The sequence below is a fragment of the Xiphophorus maculatus genome, chromosome 12 (assembly GCF_002775205.1).
Source record: "Xiphophorus maculatus strain JP 163 A chromosome 12, X_maculatus-5.0-male, whole genome shotgun sequence".
Taxonomy (NCBI): domain Eukaryota; kingdom Metazoa; phylum Chordata; class Actinopteri; order Cyprinodontiformes; family Poeciliidae; genus Xiphophorus; species Xiphophorus maculatus.
In genome coordinates, this window is record NC_036454.1 from 13386513 (window position 1) to 13413596 (window position 27084).

The 27084-nt window shown below is 35.9% G+C and overlaps 1 protein-coding gene across 1 annotated transcript in view; it reads left to right on the plus strand.

The window, feature by feature from the left end:
- Positions 1 to 27084, plus strand: part of ipo11 (importin 11) — a 111408-nt gene that overhangs the window by 31663 nt on the left and 52661 nt on the right. Inside the window, exons 15-20 of the mRNA XM_005795039.2 lie at positions 1362 to 1467; positions 11461 to 11587; positions 18379 to 18412; positions 18672 to 18712; positions 18837 to 18953; positions 23113 to 23226. Of these exons, the coding sequence (XP_005795096.1) occupies positions 1362 to 1467; positions 11461 to 11587; positions 18379 to 18412; positions 18672 to 18712; positions 18837 to 18953; positions 23113 to 23226 (539 nt within the window). The remainder of the gene's footprint in view (positions 1 to 1361; positions 1468 to 11460; positions 11588 to 18378; positions 18413 to 18671; positions 18713 to 18836; positions 18954 to 23112; positions 23227 to 27084) is intronic.

Consider the following 27084-nt stretch of genomic DNA (forward strand, 5'->3'; position numbering starts at 1 on the left):
AAACTTGCACAATTGTGCACTACTTCCCTCTGGTCTGTCAAATTATATCCCAATAAAGTACATTTATGTTTCTTCCTATAATGTGAGAAATTGTGAAAAACCTCAAGGAATGTAAATATGTTTTACAAGATGCAGTTTATCCTGCTTTGATTTCCGTCAAACTAGATTCTGATGGCAGTTACAAGTAGGAAAGCTAGTGTCTGTAATCATTTAAATTTTGTTGCATCGATCATAAAAGAGATGACGTAATGTTTTGAAGCCTCCACTTTTTTGCCTATATCTAGTAATTATTTTGCATTTTTTTGCAAGCACAAGGTATCCTTCTCTGGTTTGTAAATATGTATTACTTCCTATAATTGATGTAGTCTTCAGAGGTCCGCTCACATTGCAGCAAATGTTAATTCATTTCCTACAATATGGTCTCATATGTGTTGTGATTTTTAATTTGTGATTTTGAAGAAATCCACAGGGACTGTGCATAACTTATATTAGCCTTCTAATTTGTCATTTTTAAAGGCCACTTGGGCAGAGTTACCTTCCACTGCCCAAAATATTGTTCATTAGAAGTGAGCAAGTGTAGAGGAGCAGACCATTAGCCACCTGAGATTCTTGTTTTTGAACCACTATAAATGCAAATGTTTTCAACATCTCATCCTAGGGAGTCAAAATAATGCCAATGTGTGGAGCAGAAATTAATTTTAAAGCATCTCCAGGGCAAATTAAACTGGGCCAAGACATGGTGCTAAGTAAAATCAACACACAGTGTGGGATTTAGCTAAACCCTTTTTAGATTTAGCTGTCCAGAAAGGACGGATGGTGCAGATTAGTACATTGTAAAATTTTTAAGTGCAGATTCAGCTAAAATAGATTTTTCTCAATAATAGTTGTAAATGATGCAGATACTTCTAAATAGCTTAGTGAAAATGTTATAATTTGTGTTACAAAATGTGTTACAGTTTGTGGCCAATCTATATAATTTGATTTGTTATTTTATACATATTCTGATATTTTAAGATATTTATTTCTATTTTTTAGTCACTTATGAAACACACTCAGGCTTACTCTTCAGCTAGGATGTTATCAGTGACTAAATGTGAAATAAGTTATTACAAGTGTTTTATTAAGGGAAAATTGTTCAAAATGTGTGGTGGTTTTGTTTTTTTGAGAGTAACTCACCCAGATCAGTCTGTTTATTGCCCTCTCCCATTCATTTTCTTTCTACAATGAGTAACTAATGAAAGTCAATGCTCTTGATTCTAATGGATTTCAGTACATTTTGACAACATTGTCTTCTACTACATGGTTGGAAGTGACTGTTTGACTTAACACAAAGACTCATACAGTTTTCTGTTTTATTTCAGTTTACAATGCAGTGGGGTTGGCAGCCTATGAACTGTTTGACAATGTGGACTTTGACCAGTGGTTCAAGAATCAGCTTCTTGGAGAGCTGCAAGTCAGCCATCACAGGTATTTTTAAAAACAATTGTTAACAACTTGAACTATTCATCTGTGTTTTTCTTCTGAAATATGTACTATCTACATGTTTTGTGGTTGTCTCTCTTACTGAAACATTTTTTTGTGTCTTTTTTTGTGACATTCATGTTTGAGTCAAAAATGAAACCTGAAACAGCAAAGCATTTGCTATTTGGTTCTTTAGATTAGTTTCTCATTTAATTTTTATTTTTTGTTGCCGATATCTGATTTGTTACATATTTGACTTTAAGGGTAACTCATGTTAATTAGCTGTTAACCTTTTACAGCCAGTGATTGTAGCCGGTAACACACTGAAGGCATGCCAAAAGCGCATAAGTAACAAGCTAAATTTCAGCTGCTGTCAAGTCAATATTAATGACTGCATTTTTTCTCCTTTTTAATTGCTCGGTGCAAGTAGTGACTAAATGTATCAGAACAAGCTCAACTCACTCAGGCAGGTGAGATAAAAATGGATTTATTAATTGGCCTGTGAGAAGTCTATACACTCCTGTTAAATTCCCAGGAGACCCTAATAAATGTATTTCCCACATTTCTTTCACATTTTATGATAGTTACGGTGTATAAATTAGCTAAAGAACAAATTGTTTGGGAAATGTATATATTAAAAAAGAACTTGGTAGCTTAAGTGTTTTTAAGTCTCTAGTAACTTGAAATTGTAAGAGGTGTGTACACCGGCCCATGGAGAGCAGCTATAAGTGTACTGACTGTGGATTTAAGGATTCACAGAGAGTTGCTTGATGAATTTATTTGAAGAAAATGAGAGAGGGAGCACCAAAAGGCATGATGATGTGTTTGAAATGAAGAACAAAGAAGTGCCCTTCACTCTCAGCACCCGAAATAAACAAAACAAAAGGCCTGGGGTATTTGGAAGGTCGTCCACTCTGGTTAGTGTTGACGTCAGAGAGCAGGGATGCTGATGTCACCCACGCTGTCCAGGTGTGAACAAACCCTTGACTTTTCCCTCATGTCCCCATTTCTTTCTTCTCTCTGAAGGTTCACCTCCACCTCCTTTTTCTTTTTGATTGATATCGTGTAGGGAAAAAACAATCAAGCTCATTAGCAAACATTGTTTTGATTTAAGAGGAAAGCAAGTTGGACTGTTTGAAGTGCAAGCTGGAAAAGTTTGCACTTGGAGAAAAATGCTTTGTGCTTCAAGGCTATGCCAAATAAGTTGCTTTGTTTGGTGTTTTTTGTTTTAATTAATTTTATTTTTCTAAAGCTCTTGTTTGAGTTTGTTCAGTGAGCTTTCTCTTCCGGTAACCCACATAATGCACCGGAGACACCCTGGAGGGGATTCTGCATTTTCCCCAAATTTTTCTTTCTCCGTTTTCTCTTCTGCTCCCTTGTCACTGCTTTGATATTTGAATATTATTTGTTTCACCCACTTTTTCTCTGTCTGTAATACAGATTTAAACGTCAGTTTTTCCATTACATTCATGTGTTCTTTGAACTATCTCTTGTTGAGGAACTCTGTTGTAATAACTTCACTCGGACTATTAACTTTATACTTATCAGATACCGTTTTTATAGCAACATCTGCTAAATTCAGATTACGTTAGTATAACTGGATGCCATGATATGAGAGAACATATTCAACACTATTTTGTTGGACAGTATATCCTTCTCGAAAGTGGAGCGTTTCTAGCTGTAGTGCTTGACAACACTACAGCATGCAGATCCTCAAGATCAGATTTATTATTTTTATAATAAATTTCTTGGATATCCTCATATTGCTGAAATCTCTGCTTTTTAAGATTCCCTGGTCAGTTATGCACAAATGAAAGCATGTTGGTTAGTGGTGTGCATTAATGGAAATAAACAGTTGGGGTTGAACGTACAGCCTTTCCCCAGTTAAGGGTATTATAAATTAAAGTGCATGTACTCAAAAAAAGTTGTATTATATAATGTTTGACCTCTTTAACCTTCTAAGCTCATTAACCAATGGAATTGCATATTTACTAAGGCAAACACACTAATTGGTGATTAAAGGAAAGGCAAGTTTGGATTTAAACTTTGTTCTGTTACTTGCTGTGACAATTTTTTGTGTTTTCAGTATCATGTTATTGCCATTAACAGAGCACTACACTTGTTGAAATTATTTCACAAGCGCAAAATATTTTTAATATTATCAAAGTGAGTTTATTTTTTTTATCAAGACTGCCGAAATTTTTTCTCACTTCCATATTCCTTTATTTAATCAGGTAAACCCCGTTGAGATCTAGATCTCATTTTCAAGAGGGACCTGACCAAAAAATTTGCAATACATAGCAACCTGGTTACAAGATAAAAACAATTAATACATATGCACAAGTATAAAACAATAAAAACAATTTAAAAACAATGACACTCTTTCATAGAATCTTGTTGCCTATCTTTAAAAACTGCTTGAAATAAGTCCAGTGAAATCATTTCCAACATCTTAAGTTCAGACTACAACTGATTCCACGCTGTGGGGGCCAACACACTGAATGCCTGCTTCCCTTTTTCAGTTCGAAAGCGTGGGACATGCAGAAGATTAATGTTATTGGAGCGAAGAGAACGAAAACTGACAGTTCTATGTAGGAGAGTGGATAAATATGCTGGGGTTAGACCGAGTAAAGATTTATACATCAGGATCATTAAATGATTGTTTCTCTGTACACTTAAAGGAGGCCATTCAGCTTTTGCGTACAAATCACAATGATGTGTCAGACGTCTACTACCGGTTATAACACCTTTTGATTTCAGTGTTGAGAACGGCTACATTTGGCTTTTTATCAGTTTTACAGCATGAATGTTAAACAGTGGCGTGTTTGATGATCTCCCTCACAAGAGAACCTTGACTTCTGATTGTAGCAATCAGAAACTTAGCATTTTCTGTTGCATATGTATGTTTACACATGACCTTCATATACCTTCCTCTAAGTGCACCTATTTTCAGTGTCGGTGCATAATTTATTCTTATTTGTATTTTAGCTCCTTATAAAGGGTGTAGTTTTACTCCTTTTGAGAAACTACTTTAAATATTTTCAGATAACACAATAAAAAGTTGAAGTTATTTATTGATCATGATCTCCAATAGCTGTGTGTGCAGCAGTAGATTTAAGTTGTGTATATTTAATTAACTTTCAACCAGATGTTAAATGAATCTGTGGCAGTCTATTTGTTCAAATAATCTTTATCTCATACATTTTTCTAGAAGTAGTTCCTAGTGGAAATGTAAAATTTCTTACACTCTCATCATCAATGTTTTCTTTAGGTTTACGTCATATGCTGTGATTTCCACTGAATAATTATAAGCATTTTACAAAAATGGATTGCTTGCAAGACCAGGCAATATACTTGCAATAATAAATAGTTTAAAATCCATTCGGACTGTTTTTAGTAATAGATTGTAGGATTGTGACTACATGTCTCTTTCTACAGAGTAGTCAGAGCCCACAATTACTTAATTTATATAGTGCTGTTCTAGTCACACTGACCACTCAATGCACTTTACGCACTCATTCAGTTGCACTCAATTGTGCACCGATTTATGCTCCCATTATGAAGATTGGTAGGCAACTTGGGGTTAAGTCCTTCACCCAGGGGCACCTCAACATGTGGTCGGAGGAAACTGGAACTGAAATGCCCTTCCTATTGAGCTGCAGTTGCCCCAATAGTAGTGTACATGTTAATGGATGATGAGGGCATTTTGTGTGTATACCCTAATTTCCATTTCTTAGTTGGTATAAGGTTGCATTTTACAGATGTCAGAACATAAATGCCTTTATTGGTTATTAATACTGCCATGTACATTATTTAACACACAATGCCTAATATGTTTTTCATAAGTGATTATTTTAGTAAGTCATTTTGCAAGCTCATCCTTGATGTGTTAAGAGTGAGGATGTGTAAAGGATGACACTATATGGCTCACATAGCAATATATAGTCTTTAGTTAAACAGATAACAATGTATTCAATAACTCCATGTGGGAGGTGATTTTTGTAGGCAACATTAATTAGTCAACATTCAGCAAAGTTCCAGAACTGTATCTTCTACCAGAAATGTATGACACACAATGTCTTTTAAAAGACATTAAAAGACATTGCAGAAAGATGCTCAAATCATTGGTAGCAGTGGTGTCCCAGAGTTTGCTTGGCTGCTGATCAAATTATGTACTATTGTGAGTTGCATAGGAGAGGTGCACAGATTTACAAGACTTTAATAATGATATTGAGCCGTATCCAGTGGCACAAGTATCAGGTTTTACTCCATTATTAGTCCTTTGCATTTTGTGTTATGCTTCACCCTGATGTGAAGGACAAATCAGTTATATTTAAACAAAAATTTCTTCCTCCGTACTTTTTTTGTCTGTAGAAATGTTATTGAACTCATTGTTTTCCACTACATGCAGATTAATATATCTTGTTGTTCTTCCCACTCCAGCCTGAATATTTTATGCAAGTAATTTATCAGTATTGACTTCCTCTTTCTGTTGTGATATTAGTAATGGCTAACAAATGGAAGCAGCTTCATGGCTGAAATATGTACCCAACTTTGTAAAATCTCATGAGAAGCAGAATAACAATAGCTTTTTTGTCTCTGTCAGAAGCCACACTCAAAGCAGATTTTTCTTTTCTTTTCTTTTTTTGCCCGACTCGCTCGCCTAATTCACATTTGTTGCTGTTAGCAGAACAATCCCAGCTGCTCCGCTGTCTGCTGTTCTTGGCCCATTGGGTGATGGCTGTTAGAGGCTTTAATACAACATGTTTGTTCTGATCTTCACATTTTTTTCATATTCACATCACACAACAATAGAATGTAAACATCACCAGTAGGAAATTTAATTTTAACTATATTGCATTGATTATCAGCATCAAAGCAGTTTGAACCAAACTTCTGCTCCTGCAAAGTTTGTGGAGCTTAATTTCTTCTCAGATTTTGCCTATGACAAGTGTGATTCTGTGTCCTTGGCCAAGGATATCCTTGAAGCCCTATTGATTTGTATCCTCCTCATCACGTCAAGTTGTGAATCAATTCATGGGACATTTTGTGATATTTGTTGATCTTCCTAGTCCTCACCTTTCGCCATCAACAATCAATAAATATAAAATCTCAGGTCAGTTCTCTGTTTTCTCACTGAATGAAGAAGAGCTTCTTTTATGAAGCCCATTCCACCTAAACTGCTGTATATTGCACTAAAGCAAGTCTTGGACACCTTGCCAAACTAATTTTACTGAACCCTTTTCTAATAAGCTACCAGAATTGCGGAGGTAGTAAAATTGAAAGGTGATGCAAAACAGCATTTTGGCAATTTGATGAAGGTTATGGCATTTAAATAAATGGCTATATGACCTTCACTGTTTTTCTGCAGCTTTGTGGAGAAATGAGTCATGGGCTTGTTGGCTTTCCTGCCCCATTAAGAGACAGACAAAAGACTGTGACATATTTTAACAGGTTTGTGTTTACATATAGATGTGACTGGAAGTGCAGTTCAAAACACCATTAGCAATATATCTCTTATGTTAGCAGGCTGATTGATATTCCTTTTTTATTTGGCAAATGTAAAGTGCATTGCACAGTTGGTATAATATGAACTATTTTCTATACCTTCCTCTATTCCTACTCCATAGCAATTGGTATCTACAGATTTAAAGAAAATGTTTAGTGCCTTATCTTGCAAACCGTGTGTGACTTTTAATATAACATTAGTTGTGGATGTAAAAGAGATACACACGCCACTAGACAGGTATGGGCAAGGAAAACTTACAGCTCAGTGTTTATTACATAGATGTTAGACAGTCTAACATGAAAAAGACAAAAGTAAACTCCAAGAATATTCTATGCCAATGTCAAGGTAATATTTTTGCAAAATTGTGGTTTTGAGGTTGAAAGCGATTTATATCATACATTTATTACAATTTGAAGTAATTTCAAAACCATAGGAAATGCTGAAGGGACTGGATAATTTTGTGTAGCATAGAGTAACACAGCATTTTCCCTCCCCCACATGTTTCTGTTCACTGGTAGTAGGAGAGTTGAAAGGCTGCTTCTACATTTCTCTTTAAACATGAACATCTGTAGTGTGAAAACTAAAGGAAAACTGCCCATCACTTTTATTAAGGCAACACTGTTCTAAAACTACAGTTGGCGAGGTACAGGGGGCATTTCTGTTGGTGCATTGTGTTCAAACATACTAACAATGAATAATCAATTAAGATGACGAGGCAGGGAATAGTTTGACAGACGTTTTAGTCTAAGATGTTGGCTTTGAAGTTAAATTATACTATTGCACTATCAATGTGATTTTTATTTTAAAGCTACATATATGAAGGATAGCCGTTTACATTTTACATTTGTGGACAATTCTTTGTTGGCATCTAGAGGATAATCCCTGCATGCCTTTCCATTGCATTGTTATTATGGATCTCCCAAAGGTAAATTACCTTCTGGAAAAGTGCCGCACTGTCAAGATTCACAACCAATCAGTAAAAACAGAAATTGTTTGAGTTTCTTTATGAACATTAAATCTTACATAATGAGTATGTAGATGTGGGCAGTACAACTGCCTTACCTGTTTGATCCTTTTCTTGGTATGTCAGTGATAGTTGATCATGATCGTTGTATCTGAGAAAACACAAAATGCACAAACTCCTTGTGAAGTATACTTAATCACAATCTCAAACTAATCTAATAAAAATTGTATTTTTATGTATGCATTACATGTACATGACCTTACTATTACTGACATGGACCTTTTTACAGTAAGAAGAAAGAGCTTTTTGTGTCACCTTCACAGCCTGTGGGATACAGATGGAGTGTTTCATCATTCTACTGTCAGAGTAGAAGACTGAAAAAACACTTTGGCATTTTGACATTGTCTTTTGCAACTTGACCTTTTTGTGGCGGAGATGGCAGCTCTCCTGGGTGACCAGCGTATGCTGTAAAATTAGTCTGTATTGGTTCTCTTCATCATTTTATTACATCTAGAAATTGACACTGGATTGACTTACTTTTTGTTTCTTGTTTCATATTGCAAACATAAAGCACAGTAATTGAGTTTCGAATGTTTGCAATGGGGAAAATGAAATTGAAAGTGAGGGGGAGAAAAACCATCACATTGACCTTTTAAATTCATTCAATTACACAGGCTGCAGTTTCTGTAGGTTTTTAAATGAATGAGCCAAATCTGTTGAAAGACCCAGACTTATTTTATTTAGACATTTTGGCTTACAGCTTAGTACATGGTTATATCAGTTTGTTTTTTTTCTGCTTGTAAATAAAGTCCCATTAAATCAAATACTCAGACGTGTCAGTTGTTTTTCAAATTCACAAACTACATTTTGGCCTAATGTAAAGATAAATATTCTAAACATTTTCTGTGCGGAGACCATATTTTTAATCTTAAACATACATTGAAATTAATAAAAGTAATTGTCCATTCTCATGTTGTCAGGCAAGTCTGATAATCAGAATGCTTTTATTTTTTTACTTAAAACTATTCTGATGTAATGCTGGATTCCTGCTCTCTATCTACCACTGCATTCTCCAAATCTGAGCAAAATATTCAGAAGTAAAGGTCATATTGTGTAAAGATCATGTAGAATTTGGGGCTTTTCTTCCCATTTAGTTCATATTTTGTCCATGGTTTGTGCATGCATTTCCTCAGAGTGATGAGCAGGGATTCTGACAGCTTTGTGAAGTTATGTGGGAGGACAGGCATGGTGTAGATGAGTCATGTCTGACCTGTGACTGATAGACAGAACCGCTGTCAGGTACTCACCTCCGTCTACTTTCCCATTCTTTTGCTTCCATTATACCTCACTGTGCTAAAATTAACACTACCAACTGCAGCCTCCACAGCTGCAGCAGGTACTACAATAAGTATTGCTCACTTTCAACATAAGACTATCAATGTAAAATCCGGCACAGTAATCTTATCAATGCAGCCTAGAAGACCTGTCATTGTGTAATAAATTGAGTGCAGAAGGCTGTGAGGGCACATCTTGTCTTTTGTGTAGCAGCGACTAAAACTGAATGGGCAGGGGGCGGGGGTAAAATTTATTACATTGGTCTTTATTACATTACTCTGGTTATTTTCGTAGAGCAAATTCAAACCCACTACTGTGTTTCAATTTGTGTTTGTTTACAGACACTGTGGTATAATGGAAGCAAACAAATGTAAACCTCCGTCACATTTTCCTCAGTCTTCACAATATCCGATATTTTATCTAAAAACCAAGCCATATCTCTCAGATGTAATTAAACAAATAATCTGTCAATTGTTGCAAAAAATTTGTTAAACAGCAAGTGTTGCTAACATTTTGATCAGAAACATGAACAGAACCTGACGTGTTAAGAAAAACTAAGGAGCACGCTGAGATGAATTAAAAGTATTGTATCTATTAGCTGCTGGTATTAAAGGTATGTTTACTCACAAACCATGATTTCTGAGTTGAGTCAGAAAATTTAAAAACCGTCTTTTTAATCGGACATCCGGGTTGTAAATTTGAAGGTACACTGCAAGCCTCAAGTTTAATTGCATTACTATACAGTGTTTCTAAAGCACATTTCATCCATCAAATGATGTTGAAATAAGAAACCAACACGTTAAGAACAATCATTTCTAAAAATTCTCAAAGTAAATTCAATTACATGTTTAGTAGACAGCTATTTGATATAAAATGTAAAACTGTGCAAACACCAAAGTAAGACATGCAATAGGAACAAAAATACATTTTTCAGTTTTCTTTTGTAGTAAATCCTGAACTTGTCTATGGCAGCACTAATAGATCAAAACATTCCTAAGTTATTCTAAATTTAGTCCTTTGAGGACACAGCATCACAAAAAAGACAAATTTGCTTTGTAGAGATTATTGGGTATCCTGTTAAAGAAATAAAAAGGAATTTCAAAACTGTATTTGGATTATTGTTGGTGATAATTGTTGATGGGTATTGTAACTTAGATTTTAAAATCTTTTTACAAGTAAAAAAAAAGGTTTCTTCTAACCATATCCAACATAAACCAGCAATAAACTGAAAAAACACACTTGTTATCTAGGAGCAATGAGTCATGCTGCTATTTAGACTCTCCTGGATAGCCTAGTGTCTGGTTTCTTTACTTTGTCGATATTTGACAAGAGACCAACAAGAGTGTTATCTCCCATCAGTTATCTTCTCATTTTTCAGTCAATTTGTTCCTCTATCCCATCATTTCTGGCTAGCTGGTCCCTTGACACATTTTCTGCTTCAGAACTTAAAAGGACAGATACTCTGGGACATTCGCCCAAAACAACTGTTGAGAAAAAAATTTACATCACTACTTGACATGCAGTGAACAGCGATTTAATTCCTATCACACACCAGGCCCAGATGGACATCTAAAGCCTTCTGGTTTTCTTTGCTCAGTGTTTTTTTTCTGTTGCAAGTGGAGGGACACTTGCAACAGCTCCTATTGCCTTACTGTAATGCCTTCATTTTAAAAAAACTAAACAGAGGTTAATAAATTTTATTTTTTTTTACCTTTTCTACATCATATTCTCTTTGTTGTTTTCTAGATATTATGTGTAAAGAAATATTCTGTTGGCATCAGGTTTCCGTCCAATAGGCTACTGTACTTATATCTTTTTGGGTTGAATTTCCCAGAGGGTGATATACATAGTTAATATGTGTTATCGGCTTCTTCAGAGTACGCAGTCTCTCTTTCTTAAAACGATATTCTATGTGTGGATTAGTTATTTACAGTCAAATCCAAAATTACTTTTGGTAGACCATGAAGCAGGCTGGTTTCATAACATGTATAGTGAGGCTGCTCTTTTATAAAAAAAATAAAAACAACAAAAAAAGTTTTTCATGTTCTCTTTAAATATTATTAAAACAACCTCTGTTTATATAATTTAATAAAATCCATGCTCTATATAACTATCCTATACAGCAAATTTTGATCTTTCTGATAAATTATAACAAACTAGAAGTGAGCTCATGGTATCCCCCCTTTTCCAGGTACAAGCTGATACGAAGACGAGTCATCTGGCTAATAGGGCAATGGATCTCTGTCAAATTCAAATCTGATCTTCGACCTTTGCTCTACGAGGTGATCTTAAGCCTCATGCAGGATCCAGACCTAGTGGTAAGCAAATTGCACACACAGCTTGGCTTGACTTCTAGAAAACGATGCACTTGTAATGAGTGAAATTGCAAATGGATTTGTTATGCAAGTTATGGTTGCCCAGTATTTGTTTCTGATACTGACAAAGTGATTTAAATATTTGTCTCTGATTATTATTTTAAAGTTGATGTTATACATGGACTTTGTTTAGACACGAGTCAATATTTTATTTAGGAGTACCCATGTCCTCTAGATTTATAGACCTGGCAAAACCTCTTGGACCATAAAGTCTAGAATAAAAGTTTCTGTTGTAAGACATGCAAAAACACCACAATTAGTAAATTTGAAACATAAAGTTGACTGCATTTGATTCCATTTGAATCAATTTCATTTAATATTTTTTTCATTTAATCTGCTGCACAGAATCAGATTAGGACATTCTTACGTTTGGGTGAACCTTAACTGTTCATATCGCTTCATGTTTCTGCACATGCTGCCAGGTTTCCAGAAGCACATTTGGTCTAAAATGTTTTTTGTTTCTTTACTAATTTCAAGTTTTGTGAAAATTAAGTGATTAACTAAAAAGCCAAAGCTTCTGTTCCCAAATTTCCATCAGCTTTACTCTAGATAAACTACTTCTCCTACTGTGGGAAAAGTGTTATTATTTCATTGTCAGCCTCACCACAAATTGCATTTTGCCACTATTAAATTTTATGAACAGAGAGCTTGATTGATGGCTTATTTTTAAATGGTTTATAGGAAAGGATGTCAATGATTCTTTGTGGCGTTCAGATTGAAGTTAAAGGAAATCAAGTTAAGTCTGTCTTTTTGAACCACTTTGTTGAAAATCCCTGTCTAATTCTATCTCTTACTTCATTATTTGAAGGAAGAATCGTGGAAATGCGTAATTATTTGGATTCCCTTTGCTGCGCACAATACAGTGTAATGTGATAATAATGAAATTTTCTCTGCCTAAGGCAAAGAATGCGGTGCAGGTATCCATTGACAGTGGTCTGTCTGGTTGTCAGCAAGACAACAGAACAGCCACCAGGTGGAATTTTATAATGCTCTGCAAACGGGGAAAAAATATTAAATTTTGATGTGCAACTGACATCAAGGTAGAGTATGCGTAGACAGCTGTATGTTTGCAGCCCAGCCAGATGACAAATTCCCAGGGCAAAATTCAGGAAACGGGAAGGAGAGATGGGCAATGGGCAAATCCAATACATTTTATATACATGGACTGTTAACTTTAAACTGACCAAAGGATATTCTTTGTCTGAAAACTTGTCCTGATGTTAAGATTTCAACATAATTATGATAACACAGAGAATATTGAGGCATCTTTACAAATAAGATCCGAGTCTTTTATTGAAGTGGAGCAAAGCATAATTACTTGATGTTTTGTTCTGCTCCGACCCCAATTGCATGGCTTCTGTGGTGATGGGAGATTTATCATGTTCATCTATTTAGCAATCTTATGAAACAACAAAACATTACTGATTTATAATTTTAAAGCAGCAATGTATGATATGATGTAGTTGTATTTTAAATAGGTACCATTTGTTGTTATTGACATAGCACAACACATTAAGGTTATAATGGTATCTATAGGCTTTATTTCTTGTTTTTGTTTTATTTAAATACAATTATTAGACTAAATAGCTAATAAGTATGACAAGTTTTTACTCTATAACAAACTCATAACTGGTTATCTGTTGAATCCAGTCAGGAGGTGAGTCAGCTACTTTGCCAACCTGATGCTAGTAGCTTGCCAGTTGTGATTTCAAAACAGCAAAACCTTGATAAGTGACATGGGCACCTGAATGTGCTATGAAATGATGGTGAAAATTCAGTAAATATTTAAATTTGGCAACCACCTTGTGGTTGACCAATTCCAGGCCTGGAAGTGATAGTCATGCTTTGCTTTACAGAGGTAGAATTAACGCTGCAAATTAGCCTTTCCTGTGGATTAATTTAAAAGTAGTAGTAGTAGTAGTAGTAGTTGGATTAACCTGTTGCTTGTCCCCTCTTCAGGTGGCAGAGGAAAATCTTGATTGTGTCAAAGGCAGTACACAGTTCTTGCCAGTACCAATGTCGTTTCTGTGTTGATTCTGTTGTTCAACCTTGGTGTATTTACATACATCAAACAGTCTACATCTACTTCTCTTAAAGAAAATGAGTGAGCAGTTAAAATTTTAAATAATATATATGATCTTATGTCCATTACTCATTTAGAGCGACTGTGTACTAACTACTTTTTGCCTCCAGCTTAAGGTCTTGATTTTTCAATTAGATTTTTACTCCTCATAAATACTGGACACATTTAGTCGGACAATGACATTCAGTTATAGTATACTTCATTTACCACCATTATGTCCCTCAGTGAAGCTTAATGGATATGAAGATTACTCATGCTACAAATTGCCTTAAGGTTTATGATTGTAATTATGCCTCTGAGTTTCAGTGCTCTTTCTTCACACAGTCTTACTCTTGCATCACCAGTGAGCTGACCAATCGTGTGGTCTCTGATCAATATTCCTTGGGTCACTTTGATACTCTTGGTTATAATGAATTATAGATCGTAAACTTTTAGTGATGGTAATGGGTAAAGCTACAATGTATGAGTTCAGTTAGTTTTGAAAATATATATTTAGTTTTGTAGTGATGTGTGGTCAGGGGAGGCAGATGAGACAGAGCCTCCCCTGTCATCATGGAAAAATAATATGCTAAAACAATTTATATTGCTATTTTCACCCTATGGTTTGTACTATAAAGTACCTATTTTTCATTTAGCTTAACCAGTTCTGATTATATTTTCTTCAAAATCGCTGAATTTTCACATTTTCCCATTCAAATTGTCTTTTTGTCTGCATGAGTGAAATTTCCTTATGTAAATAATAACATGCAGGGGGTCAATAGTTGTAAATATGATTATGATTAAGTCAGTGCCTCACCAGCTATGAACCTCACCGCACTTCACTGTTACTTTGATACTTGTTGCTGGGAAACTAAGAGATTTTATTCCTACTAAGATTTTGTTCCAAGTTGCGGGGGCAATTTAAGAACTGCAAAGCTGGGACTAAAGCTAAAATCGTTTTTTTCTACTTTTCCCCAGCAGTAGCCTTTAATGTCTGATAATCTGGTACAGTCATAGAGGGAGCTTTCTCCTGCATCTTATTCATAAAGAGCAAATTGTTACTTATTGCCTTCGTAGCCATAACACAGCTGAGCTAAGACTCAATAGGCCTGATCACACTCTTCTTCTCTTGCCGCCCAGAAAAATCAGCTGCCATATAAAGCTTGAGGTGGAAGAACGTTTATTAGGAGATGAATCAAAACTTAAATTCCTTCTGGACTGCAGTCCTGATTACTTTGAAGTGATTATGTCCTTTTATTTAAGCTTGAGGAAATTTGACTATATTTGTTACAAAGATGCTACAACTGCAAGCATGACAGCCATGCTTTGCAGAATAAGTCTTTCACTGAGCTGTTTTCAAGTTTTTGGTCAATTTTCTTCTGATTCAGTTTGCTTTGTTGACTGAGCAATTTTCAATAAACTTTTATTTGTGCAGTTTTGAAACTCATGACAGCCTCAATGGCCTCAGAGATTAGAACTCAACATCCAGATATACACCTTGTACCAAATTATTATGCAAGTGATATTTTCTCAGATTTTCTTAAATGGTTAATGCAGATGATGGTCAGTATAATTTTCAAGTCATGAACTATTACAGTACAAATCAAATTTTACTGAACAAAGTTCCCCATGAGAACAGTATTTTTTCAAAAGGAAAAAAATCAAATTGCACTGTTCCAAATTATTATGCACAGCAGATTTATAGATTATAAAGAACTGCAAACAGTCATTCTTTGAATGTGCAGCATTAAGTAGTCACATGTACTAAAATCAAAAGCTATTTCAATCAAAAACATCTTAACAGACTGAGCTACATGTTAACATAGGAGCCCTTCTTTGATATCACCTCCACAATTCTTGTATCCATTGAACTTGTGAGTTTGTGGATAGTTTCTGCTTGAATTTCTTTGCAAGATGTCAGAATACCTTCCCAGAGCGGCTGTTTTGATATGAACTGCATTCCACCCTCAGATCTTCTGCTTGAGGAAACTCCAAAGGTTCTCAATAGGGTTGAGGTCAGAGGAGGATGGTGACCACACCATGAGTTTCTCCGCTTTTATGCCCATAGCAGCCAATGACACAGTGGTATTCCTTGCAGCATGAGATGGTGCATTGTCTTGCATGAAGATGATTTTGCTACGGAAGGTGCGGCTTTTCTTTTTGAACCATGAAAGAAAGTGATCAGTCAGAAAGTCCATATACTTTGCTGAGGTCATTTTCACACATTCGGGGACTCTGAAATGGGCCGACCAATGATTCTCTCCCCATGATTTCGGCCAAAAAAATGACTCCACCACCTCCTTGCTGACATCACAGCCGTGTTGGGACGTGGTGGCCATCCACCACCAAACCACTACTGCGTTCATTTGGACCATCCAGGGTTGCACAGCAGTCATCAGTGAACAAGTCTGTTTGAAAATTAATCTTCATGTACAGCTGGGCCCACTGCGGCCGTTTCTGCTTGTGACCACTGGTTAGGGGTGGCCGAATAGTAGGTTGATAATGTGGAACATCCTTCTTGAGTAGATTTCCTTTAATTGAGCTCAGCAGACAAACTAATCAACCCAGCTCTCTGAAATTAATTATAGCGACTCAAAGAGCCCTGACACACAATACCATCTATAATTTTAATAGCACAACAAAAAATGTTATCTTTATGACACTTAAATCCAATTTGCATAATAATTTTGAACACGGTGTAGTAAGGTAATTAAAAAAAAATGCATAAATAAAATGAGTCTGAAAATGTTGAACATTAATAAAGAAACCTTGGATAAAAGTGGTGTGAATAATTAAAATCCAAAATAAATCAATTTTGAAAACTTAGCTGAGTTTCTTTTTCTAACTTTGCCTGGTGTTTCACTATGGGAAGATCCAATGACATCATGTCTGTCTATGATGGTCAGTGGCTGCACCTACCATCCAATATCATGGCCATCCTACCTCTCTCAACTCATTCATGTTTTCTTCCCTTGTGAAGTCTACAGCAAAAGTCCCTTAGCATATTCAGGCTAGCTTGGCTCTGCTGAACTCATACTGATAGTTAAACACGGAGTTGGTCAAGTTATCAGTAGGGGGAGGGTTACGGTGTACTTACTAATTAATTTCTGACAATTTCTGAGCTTAGCCCGGATAGCTTTTTTCCCCTTTGTAATTAAAATGATCAGTTAAAGTGATCTGTAGACTTTAATAAAATATATCTTTATTTAGTTTCTTTGTCTGTGATTTACAGTTAAACCGAACACAGATGCTTACATTCTTCTGAAACTTTTTAGCAACAAATCTGTGCCTTGGAGTTTTGTACATTTTATCAAAAGATTTTGGTGAAGGCTATTAGATCAAGTCCTGGGAGTCATAACAGATACCATCTGCAGCGGGATTAGCAAGTGACTTATCACTTTCATAAGTTCTAGGGAAAAGCTAACATCAACTGCCAGGACCAACTGTTCTGACCTGCTGGCAATTGCACAAAGACTGATGGTATGTGTAGCTGGAAAACTAGAAACAAATGACGATCTCTGCAGACCTCACTGATGCCTTTGTGTTGAGAGGCATGATTGATGCAAGTAAAAAAATGGATCGTGTTCTTTACTGTGGATGTAACTGAAGCCATGTTGCTGAAATTCCTTTTCCACTTACCTTAAATGTTGATGTAGGACGTTTGTGTTGTCAGGAACAAATGCAAGATTGTGTGCTATTGCTAAAGAAACTTGGGTAGATAAATGAATAAAAATGTTCTATGCCATTGGGTTTGGGTGTGGTCAGTTACACAGTAGTTACATTTTGAGCAAAATTGCAAAGTCGAGGTAATTTATTAAATTTTTTTACACATTGTATATAAAAATATTTATCCACAGGACTGCGTGCACTGTGATTCAAAAATTCATATTCTCTGTCACACCCATAGAGACATGAATGATTTGCTTGAAAGGATCTTCTGTAACTGAGTTCTTACCTCCTTACCTTTCTCTGTTCTCATTTACCTCCTTTAATCTCTTCTGCCATCTGATTTCTCTCCCTAGTGGATGTTTCCAGCCCTACTGAGACTCTGCCAGATTATACTGGTGATATATAAACAATGGGCTGCTGCGTCTTTTTAAAAAATTATTTAGCTAGGAATTTTATTTCCAAAAGTTCCAAATAAATTGGTGTGGGATTTTGTGTGTTGTTGTCTGAGTTTCAATGTGTTTTCAAAGTAATAACAATTGTTTCAGTTTTATCCAATTAAAAATTACAGTCAGTAATTTATCAATAAAGTAAATTGTCACAGTTGAGATTTTTTTCTTTCATTTAAGTTTTTAATGGTTTTGGGGTAATGAATGAATAAATATAATTTTTAGAAAACATTCAGGTTTTTGGAAGTTGTTTGCAAAAGATTCATAGACTTTAGAACTCATTTTAAAAGAGGCGATAAATCAGGGCAATTGGATTTTCTTCATTCCTTTTTTTCTTTGTATAATGGTTGCATTCTTTTAGGCAACTGTTTCATATTGGCTATGAAATGACTGACGGGAACATACTATTCTTATCTTTATTCACCTGAAACTTCTATAAACTTGGCTTATTTTCCATTTTTGTGCAGCTTTCAATATAAAAATGTTTTGTACTAATACAGTGGCACTGTTGAATGTTCCTTTTTTTAAATTAGCTTCTTTTTCTCTCTCCCTCACAGGTGCGGATTGAAACGGCAACAACACTAAAGCTGAATATCCTCCCTATGTCAAAACTTTTCAATAAGTGAAGTTTTCATTCTGATCTATTTTATATTGTATTGCAAATTTTTGCTCAGGTCCCTCTTGAAAATGAGATCTAGATCTCAATGGGGTTTACCTGATTAAATAAAGGAATATAAATATAAATATATAATATTTTTAAAGACTTATTGCATCTCTGCAGAGTAAATAAACGTTGTTTTGGTTTCAGTCTATCCAATGCAGTAAAGTTATATCCATAACTCAGGGTCACCTGTTGATGATTTTGAGTTTCGGACAGAACAATTCCTCCCTGTGAGTATAATATCTGAGTTAACTGTTAAGAAATGTATTTTTAAAGTCACTGATAAATGAAGCTTATTTTATTGGTTTGTCATAATTAGTCTCAAATGTCTTGCATCTTCTGTCTCTGTTTTAGTACCTGGAGTCCATCTTTGGGCTGCTCTTCCAGCTTTTGCAGCAGGTGACGGAGTGTGACACTAAGATGCAGGTTCTCCATGTTATCTCCTGCGTCATAGAGAGAGTCAACACTCAGGTGAGATTTGACAAAGCTTTTGGAGTGTTGTTCCAGTTGCACTTTTATAAACTGGTAACCCTCAGTAATATAGAAAACCATTAAAACACTTATATTGTTAATTGCTTTTAATAAGAATGAATGGAAAAGTTACTCAGAGTTGATGACTTATTTATTGAACTAGTAGCTTATGAAAACAAAATCCAATTTCTTGGCACATTGGTGTATTTCATAGGACCAACAAAACCGGTCTGTTTACCATGCTGTATCCATGCATATGTGAATGGAAAGTTGAGTGAAAAGTAAAAGTATGGTAGAAAAAAATTGGTCAAATAAGAGTTTAAAAGACAGTCACAAGTTTTTAGCTGCATTGGTCAGCAAACTGACTGGACCCAAACCCATGGAACATTGTCAAGGGGAATATGAGAGACACCCGAGGCACAATGTAGACGAGCTGAAAGCTCCGAGGCACAATGCAGACGAGCTGAAAGCTGCTATTAAAGCTGTGTTAGCTTCCCTGACACCTCAGAAGTGCCTCAGGCTGCATTGATGTAGCAATTCAAGCAAAACATTATCCACAAAAAGTACTGACTGCATATATTGCACAGTATATGGACATATTTTTGCGTGGGATGAGATTTCTATTTAAAAAATCCTCTTTTGATCTGATGTAATATTCTAATGTCCTGAGAACTTTAATTTAATTAAAGCTGTAAGAGGTAATCATCAAAATTATAAGCTGTAAATAAAATATATTACTCTGTACCTAATTCATTTATATTATGAGTTCTTCTACATTGTATTACTGAAACCTTGCAATGATATTTTAGTTTATTGGCACTTGTACATGTCTCAAGTATGACAAATGAAGTTGTGGTGAACATAAAGGTGCCCTTCTGCAAGGGAGAAATTTAGTTACTCTTTGATGAATAACTGTACGAGCTGAAGTTATTGACCTGTACTCCGAGGGGAACAAGCGACACTAAGATACAAAACATTTGTCACCTTCTGCAACACCCGGACCAGGCCAACAAAACAAAAATACGGCTATACAGTTAGACAGACATGCATAATTTCTCAGTGATATTTTCAGTGCGACTTAGCCCGATTCTTTTTAAATCACAAGCCCCAGGCAGGGCTTGTTCTTATGTCTGCTCTCATTTACCATGAGGGTACAGTCATCTCTCTGCACTCCTTTTATGGTCATGTGGATGCCATTTTTTCAGAGCATCAATTTAATCCATTTAACTGTCAGTCCTAAAAATAATGACCGTCCTCTGGATCCCCTACTGTTTTTCTTTGATATATTTTTTTAAAGATGCATTCTAAGAACCTTTGCCTACATGATTCCTTGACTTAAATCTGTCAAATGTATTACTTTGATCCTGGTGAACTGTCAGTTTGGTTACGTCTTCACCAGTCATTGGCATTGGCTAAACTATCTGAGTCAGTTGAAGTCCCATTAATATTCTAGTTCCACTCACAGGGGATTTTGAACCCACAAAGAGTGGCAGCAGTTGAAGGAAAAAAACTCAGCAATGAAACCATGAGTGCGGCTTGAGTTGAAATGAACACGATGACAGATATGAGATTTAGCTCCTTTTTCACTGTCAATCTCACAAATGTCACCCTAGGCTGGTTAGTGGGTCTGATTTTCCTCACTTTTTTATCTCTCTCCTCGAGGCTGTATGTCGTGTTTTTGTATTTACTGTTCCCTCCGCTCCTAACCTGCTTCCTACTAAGGTGTAATTGAGCAAAAAAGAAATAAAAAATCCCAGTGTTGGGTTTGCACCTCGGCAACACAGCCACTAAAGAGAATATGAAATATTAGAAAAAGTCTAAGTAAAAATGGATATGACCTTTCTTAAGGTCCTAAATTCAGTTCTACCATAAGATTTATGAGGTAAATTTCCAAATGCAAATAATTTGGAGTTATGTTTGACCGAAAAATCTGAGAATAGATCAATCTGCAAATACCGGACCAAGATTGATCTATTCAAACTTGATCCGGTATTGAACCAAGATTGAATGTAACCAATGCTGGTGGGGGTCCACTGCATTGGTTATATGTTTAAAATAAGTTTGAATTGAGATATTTCTGTCTCAGTTCAAACTGAGACTCAAGCAGGCATGTGGCAGTTTTTTGTATCAAGATTTAGATTTTGTTGAAAGGCCAGAGAAAGTGGTGGAGTGGCTGAAGTTTTCTAAAACAATTGTGACTAATGAAACACTGCCACTGCCCCACATGCTGCTGCACACTGTTGCTCAGATATCTTAAAGACAGCTAGTAAAATCTTCCAGTGATTATAATAAAGAAAAATTCAGAAAAACACATTTATGGTGTGAAAACTAAAGCAGGACAGGCATCACTTTTATTTAGGTAATTATTTTTATTTAGGCAATTAGTAAGTAATTCTACTTAGTAAGCAAGCTTAAGACTTAATTCAGAGGTTCATGTATACTTTTTCTTTAATGTGTCAAAATCAAGCAGCAGAAGGGTTCTGAAAGAAAACTGATCAAGTTTGTCAATATTATACTTTTTGAAAATTTCTGAGTCTTTGTATTTGTCACTTTTCTACTATTTTGTATCAAGTTATTAAAGCGAAGTATACTTTTTTAATAAAGTCAAACACTGCAGCCTTTTGTTTTGCAATAAAAATGAGACATGAAGATGCACTTGTAAAACAACAGTACTGTAGATAAAGGAAGCTGACTTGGCTTTTAAACCACCAGGATTGGGCTAGAGTAGTTATGAATACCTGCTCCAGTTTGGATTTTCTGCTTAAAAATAAGAGTCACAATTGAGTTGGTTTGAACATGTGCCGAGGAGAGATACGGTCTGCGTGTGAGAGAGGGATGCAGAAGACTGAGCTGCCCGGCAGATAGGAGAAGGGCAAAGAAAAGATTAATGGATGTAGTGAGGGAGGACATGCCTGGCATGACAGGTAGACACGTGGGACTGGAGGAGATGGAAACATGATCTTCTTGGGTGAAAAGAAGAGATTAGCTACATTTTGTATTTAAACTGCTGTGGATCTACAGATTCTGCTGACGCTGTCAGAGGATTTTAGGATTTATGAGTGTAAGAAAATATACATATGTATGAATTGTACATCAAAAAGAATGTCAACTCTTATCACAATTAACAATTTCATGTTAAATCAATATGTACTTATAAGAAGGAAGTTGATTCCTGAACAAGTCAGAGCTTTCTTTGTCACATTTTTGATTGCTAACCTATTAAATATTTTTTTTTTTTTACCCCTCCAGGGGTTCTTTTGTGGGCTCTAGCGTCCCTTATATGATAGTAGGGTGACAGGAAACGGGGAAGACATGCGGCAAATGTCGTCGGGTCCAGGAGTTGAACCCGCGACGGCCGCGTCGAGGACTCAAGGCCTCCAAATACGGGTCGCGCTAACCGCTACGCCACCACGGCACGCCCACCTATTAAATATTTAGTGTGTGACATATAGTATGTTCTCTGAAGGCAGGTTCTTACCTAAATAAGTTGAGTTTTCAAGATGAAGTTTTGAGTATTTGGTGAAAACAAAGAATACCCACAACCACACACTTTAATTTGAAGTGTATGGGTGTACATGTTGCATAAAATCCAGTACAAAACATTTAGCTTTATTTCTGCTATCACACATGCTGTTTTTGCATTGTGCAATAACCCACCCGTTTCCTAGAAGTAATGACTGAAAGAGGCTGATTGGTCCATCTGGTGTTTTGCTCAGAGAATTTTCCTTGTTGTTTACTGACAATGGTTCCCATTGAGAATCATGCCCCGCTTTGTTAGCGCTGCACTTTGCTGCCTGGAGGCCATTCAGTGTTGCTACTGAGCCTTTTTCAGGTTTACTTTGGACTTTTTGATTTCTTGTTATAAAAACGTGAAGATGAAAAAGTCTATTTTTAGTGATCACACTGACCTTTAGAAAGTTGTGAAAATGCCACCAGTTTTATTCTAAGCTAAACCTGCTAGTTATTTTCTATTCAATTGTATTAATGATGTTTGTAGTTACACTTAGTGTTGCTGCACCACTTACTATTTAGACTAAAATAAAAGCTTGATCATTCAGATCAAATTTTTCACTCACATTCTATCAAATGTATTTTTCATTCCTTGTGAATTTTCACAGTGTTTATATTTTGATTCCCTCATCTTTTGTTTTCTCTCCAGATCCGACCATATGTAGGCTGCTTGGTTCAGTACCTGCCCCTGCTCTGGAAACAGTCTGAAGAACATAACATGCTTCGATGTGCCATACTGACGACACTAATCCACCTGGTACAGGTACATAGTTTCGCCATCCATTGCATGCTTTAGTATTTTCTGCATGCGTATGTACTGTCAAGCACAAATACCAGGCTGTCTGTTGTGATCTATGGTCATGTTTAGTACATATGGCACTTTCATGACTTTTCTTTTTCTGGCTGCTGGCCTACATTATGCACATTTCAGTAATTCTGATTTCTTATAATCATGCATATGATGTTTTTTTCCTACTCCTACTTTAAAACTCTTACAGAAACTCAGAGGGTTTATAATACTTTGGTAATATGTATAATATGCCTGCTGCTGGCAGTGCAGCGCATCATCTTGCAAGACATTTTTTATGATTTATCATTTTTGATAATTTGCTGCAACATCACTTGAGTTTGCCATGGAGGTAATGAGAAAAAATAGCTCCTTCCTTGAGCTTTGTTACCCACAGGAATGAAGCTGCCCGCCTTAGTCTTCAATATGCTTTGGACCCGTGTGCCTCGGCTGCATTACTTCATAGTGGCAGATGATTATGACAAGCTCCCATTGAGAGTAAAATGAGAACACATCTGGCAAACTAAGTGAAACTCGTGAGGTTGAACAAATGAGTTTGGAGTTGCTTGATGGCATTGGCTTACACAGGGCCGTGCAAAAATCTGTTCATGCCAGTTGAGCCTTTTTACCTTTTCTTCAAGAGAGTATCTTTTGTGTATTTTTGGGAAGGAGGTTATATGATAACCACAAAGTTGTGCAACTCTGAGGTTGATTCAAAATTTTTTGAATGTGTGTTTAGTCCTCTGACTGAATACTTTGTAGAACCACATTTTGCAGTCTTTGTGAGTTTTTGGGGGGGGGTATGTTTCTACGAGCTCTGTGTGTCTAGAGCAGGGATCCCCAAACTTTCTCCTGTGAGGGCCACATAACTTGTCCCTTCTCTGATGGGGGGCCGGGGTCAGTTTGTAACAGAAAAAGTGTGACGATTGTAAGAGTGCTAAACATAAAAATGTATTGTTTTTCAGAAAGCACAATCAAATAACCTTTTCTGGATTCTTCAGAGAACAAAAGTCAGGAAATAACACCATTTATGAAATAAATAATAACCAAATAACACTGGGTTCTCCGCATAAAAAAAGGGTTAGGGTCAATTACATGCATGTATAAAATAGTTACTAACTAATAGTTAATAATAAATAAAGTTCATTACTAAGGAACATTTTATTGCAAAAGTCAAACTTATCAAATAAAAATGCACATATATGAAAATAATCTGGTATTGTTCAGGGGGCCGGACCAAATGTGGAGGCGGGACGCATCTGGCCCGCGGGCCGTAGTTTGGGGACCACTGGTCTAGAGGATGCCATTGTGAAGGGACTGTCATCAGTTTCCATGTTTCACTACAGGTTCTCTATCAAATATAGGTCTGGATTTTGACAGGACAAAAATATAACACAATTCCGTAGTAGCTGTGGCCTCGTGTATAGTGTTATTGTCTTGCTGGGAGATTAACCTCTGGCCCAGTCTCAACTCCTTTGGAACATGTAGCTTAGGTTTGTTTTTTTTATCCCTAACCTGTATGGTGTTTTCACTGGTCTTCATATTGTTTTCTGTTAATCTTCTCTACCAAGTCTTCTCTACAAAGTCTTCACAAAACAGCTGGCTCTATACAGATAATAAGTCAGACACAAGTAGACTCTGTTTACTAACAAGGTGATCTTTAAAGGCAGTTAGTTGCATTTCAATTTATTTAGCAAATCAGAGTAAAAGTAATAAATAGAATTTTTTTTTTGAAAACCATGTATCTCTATTTAATATTCAGGCACTACTTTGTGTTAGTCTATCACATAAAATCCAGTAATATACATAGAATTTTTTGGTTCCCAAGAGACACAATGTTGAGAAGTTCAAGAGATGTGAATACTTTTGCAATGGTGCAACTGTGGACAAAATGCCAATTTTCTCTGTTTGGCCTGACTGACATCGAAAGGTCTTCATTTGTAAAACAAAAAACAAGCAGAACTAATTTAGATGGTATGGCAAAGGTCAAAGATAGTTGCATTGCTGTGAAGTATTGGATCAGTGGTCTTGCAGCAAAATGGATATGAATCTGTTAAGTGTGTTTATTTTGACTATTAAACTTCAGTCCATCTGGCACTGGAACAAACCAATCTTGTCTTCTTATGATCACATGACATTAAGTCAACTGTTAAGCTCATAAAAGCTGCAGTATTGACTCGTTTGTTTTTAATGGATGAATTTTGCCCGTATGACAAGTTTGCTCCAGCGGGGGATTGAGTGACGCTCTCATTTCTTTTTACACCCACATAAATGCAAGAGGGAGCAAATTAATGTCGTGCCATTATAGAAACACTGTTGACTGTTCTGAAACACTACTCTGGATCCTCTTTGCCTTCACACGGATTAATTCTGCTACTTCAATATCCCCTTTAGCCCCCCATCATGCAACCCAACAAACACGCTCTTGCCAATTCTTCACTGTGAGTTCTAGTGTTTTGTTTGAATATACAAAGTGAAATGAAATGTGAAGGGATTGGATGCATTTAAGAGTCGGTGACAGTGGTTAAGTTTTCATCAACAGAAAGGAGTTTGAGGCCATGTGTGTTAAATATTAAAGATGAGTTTGAATGGACCTGCTATGTTGGTGTGCATAATTCATAAGCACAACTTTGCTATAAAAACCAAATTTAATGCTTTTGCATATATACAGTAGAAACTTGATATTTACGCAGTGTATATAAAACATTGTTAAGCTTTCTTTCTCACTATCTGAAATTAAATCAGACTAAGCTTTCCCTTTTAGTTCAGTTAGGATTACATGAAGTAAAAGGCAGAATTAGAGAATATAAGAATATTTTACATATACTTGGATTAGTTTTTAAGCAAGGAATAGTAGTAATCAGATGATGATGTCATGACTTTTTAAGCTCTTATTTTTCAACATTTGAGTTAACTGAAGGTTTACCCATTAATAAAGACAGCTCATAAATACACTGGTTTATTGTGAGATGGAAGACCTCCACAAATCGGGTTCATTGTTGGGTACAATTTTAAGATGCTTGAAGGTGCCATCTTCATGTCTTCAAACAATTAAATACAAGTATGAAAATCATGGAAGTGCCTGGCCATTATACTACTCAAGAAGGAGATGGTTTTTGATGTACGTATCAGCCCTAGAACAGAAGCAAAAATCCTTGTGAAGAAATACTAGCTGAAGTCAGTAAGAGTCTGACTAAGGTGCTTCTCTGCTAACATGCCTCTCTCCAACTGGTTAATGTTTGGTTTGGTTGTACCGTAGTTGTGAGCGTTTTTATTACAAACTGTTCCTCACTATTGTGGGTGTGCTATGAGCAGTTGTGGTCGACTCTCCGCTGACGTTTTATGGATAATCAAATCAGATGTGTCTGATGTATCAAATTATAAATTTTGATACATCAAGTGTATCTTTGTTTGTAACACAACAGTGAAGTGACATTTTAAGAAGTTTTCCTTTTTTTCTAACTCTGTGCTAAATTACCTACTACTTACTGCTCAGTGGTTTAATATTAATTAATACAATTACATTGCCATTCTTTAGTTACATTTTGCTGAGGTTTATTGAAAAGAACATTTTACTTGTAGGAAAGGTTGCCATGATTTTGAAAATGGTATTTTGCATCTTATATTTTATGTAGTGAAACAATTGATATCCATTATGGTGAGCATTTCTATTTGTGGATTTTTTCCCCCCATTCTACACTAAAGGCATATATCTATAGAGCAATATGGTTTTGACTTCTTCAAAAATGGTAATTTCCTACTTAACCACAGATCATCTTATATGTCATTAAAGTCCAAATGACCAGGAAATGAGCTGTAACTTGGTTCCTGTAG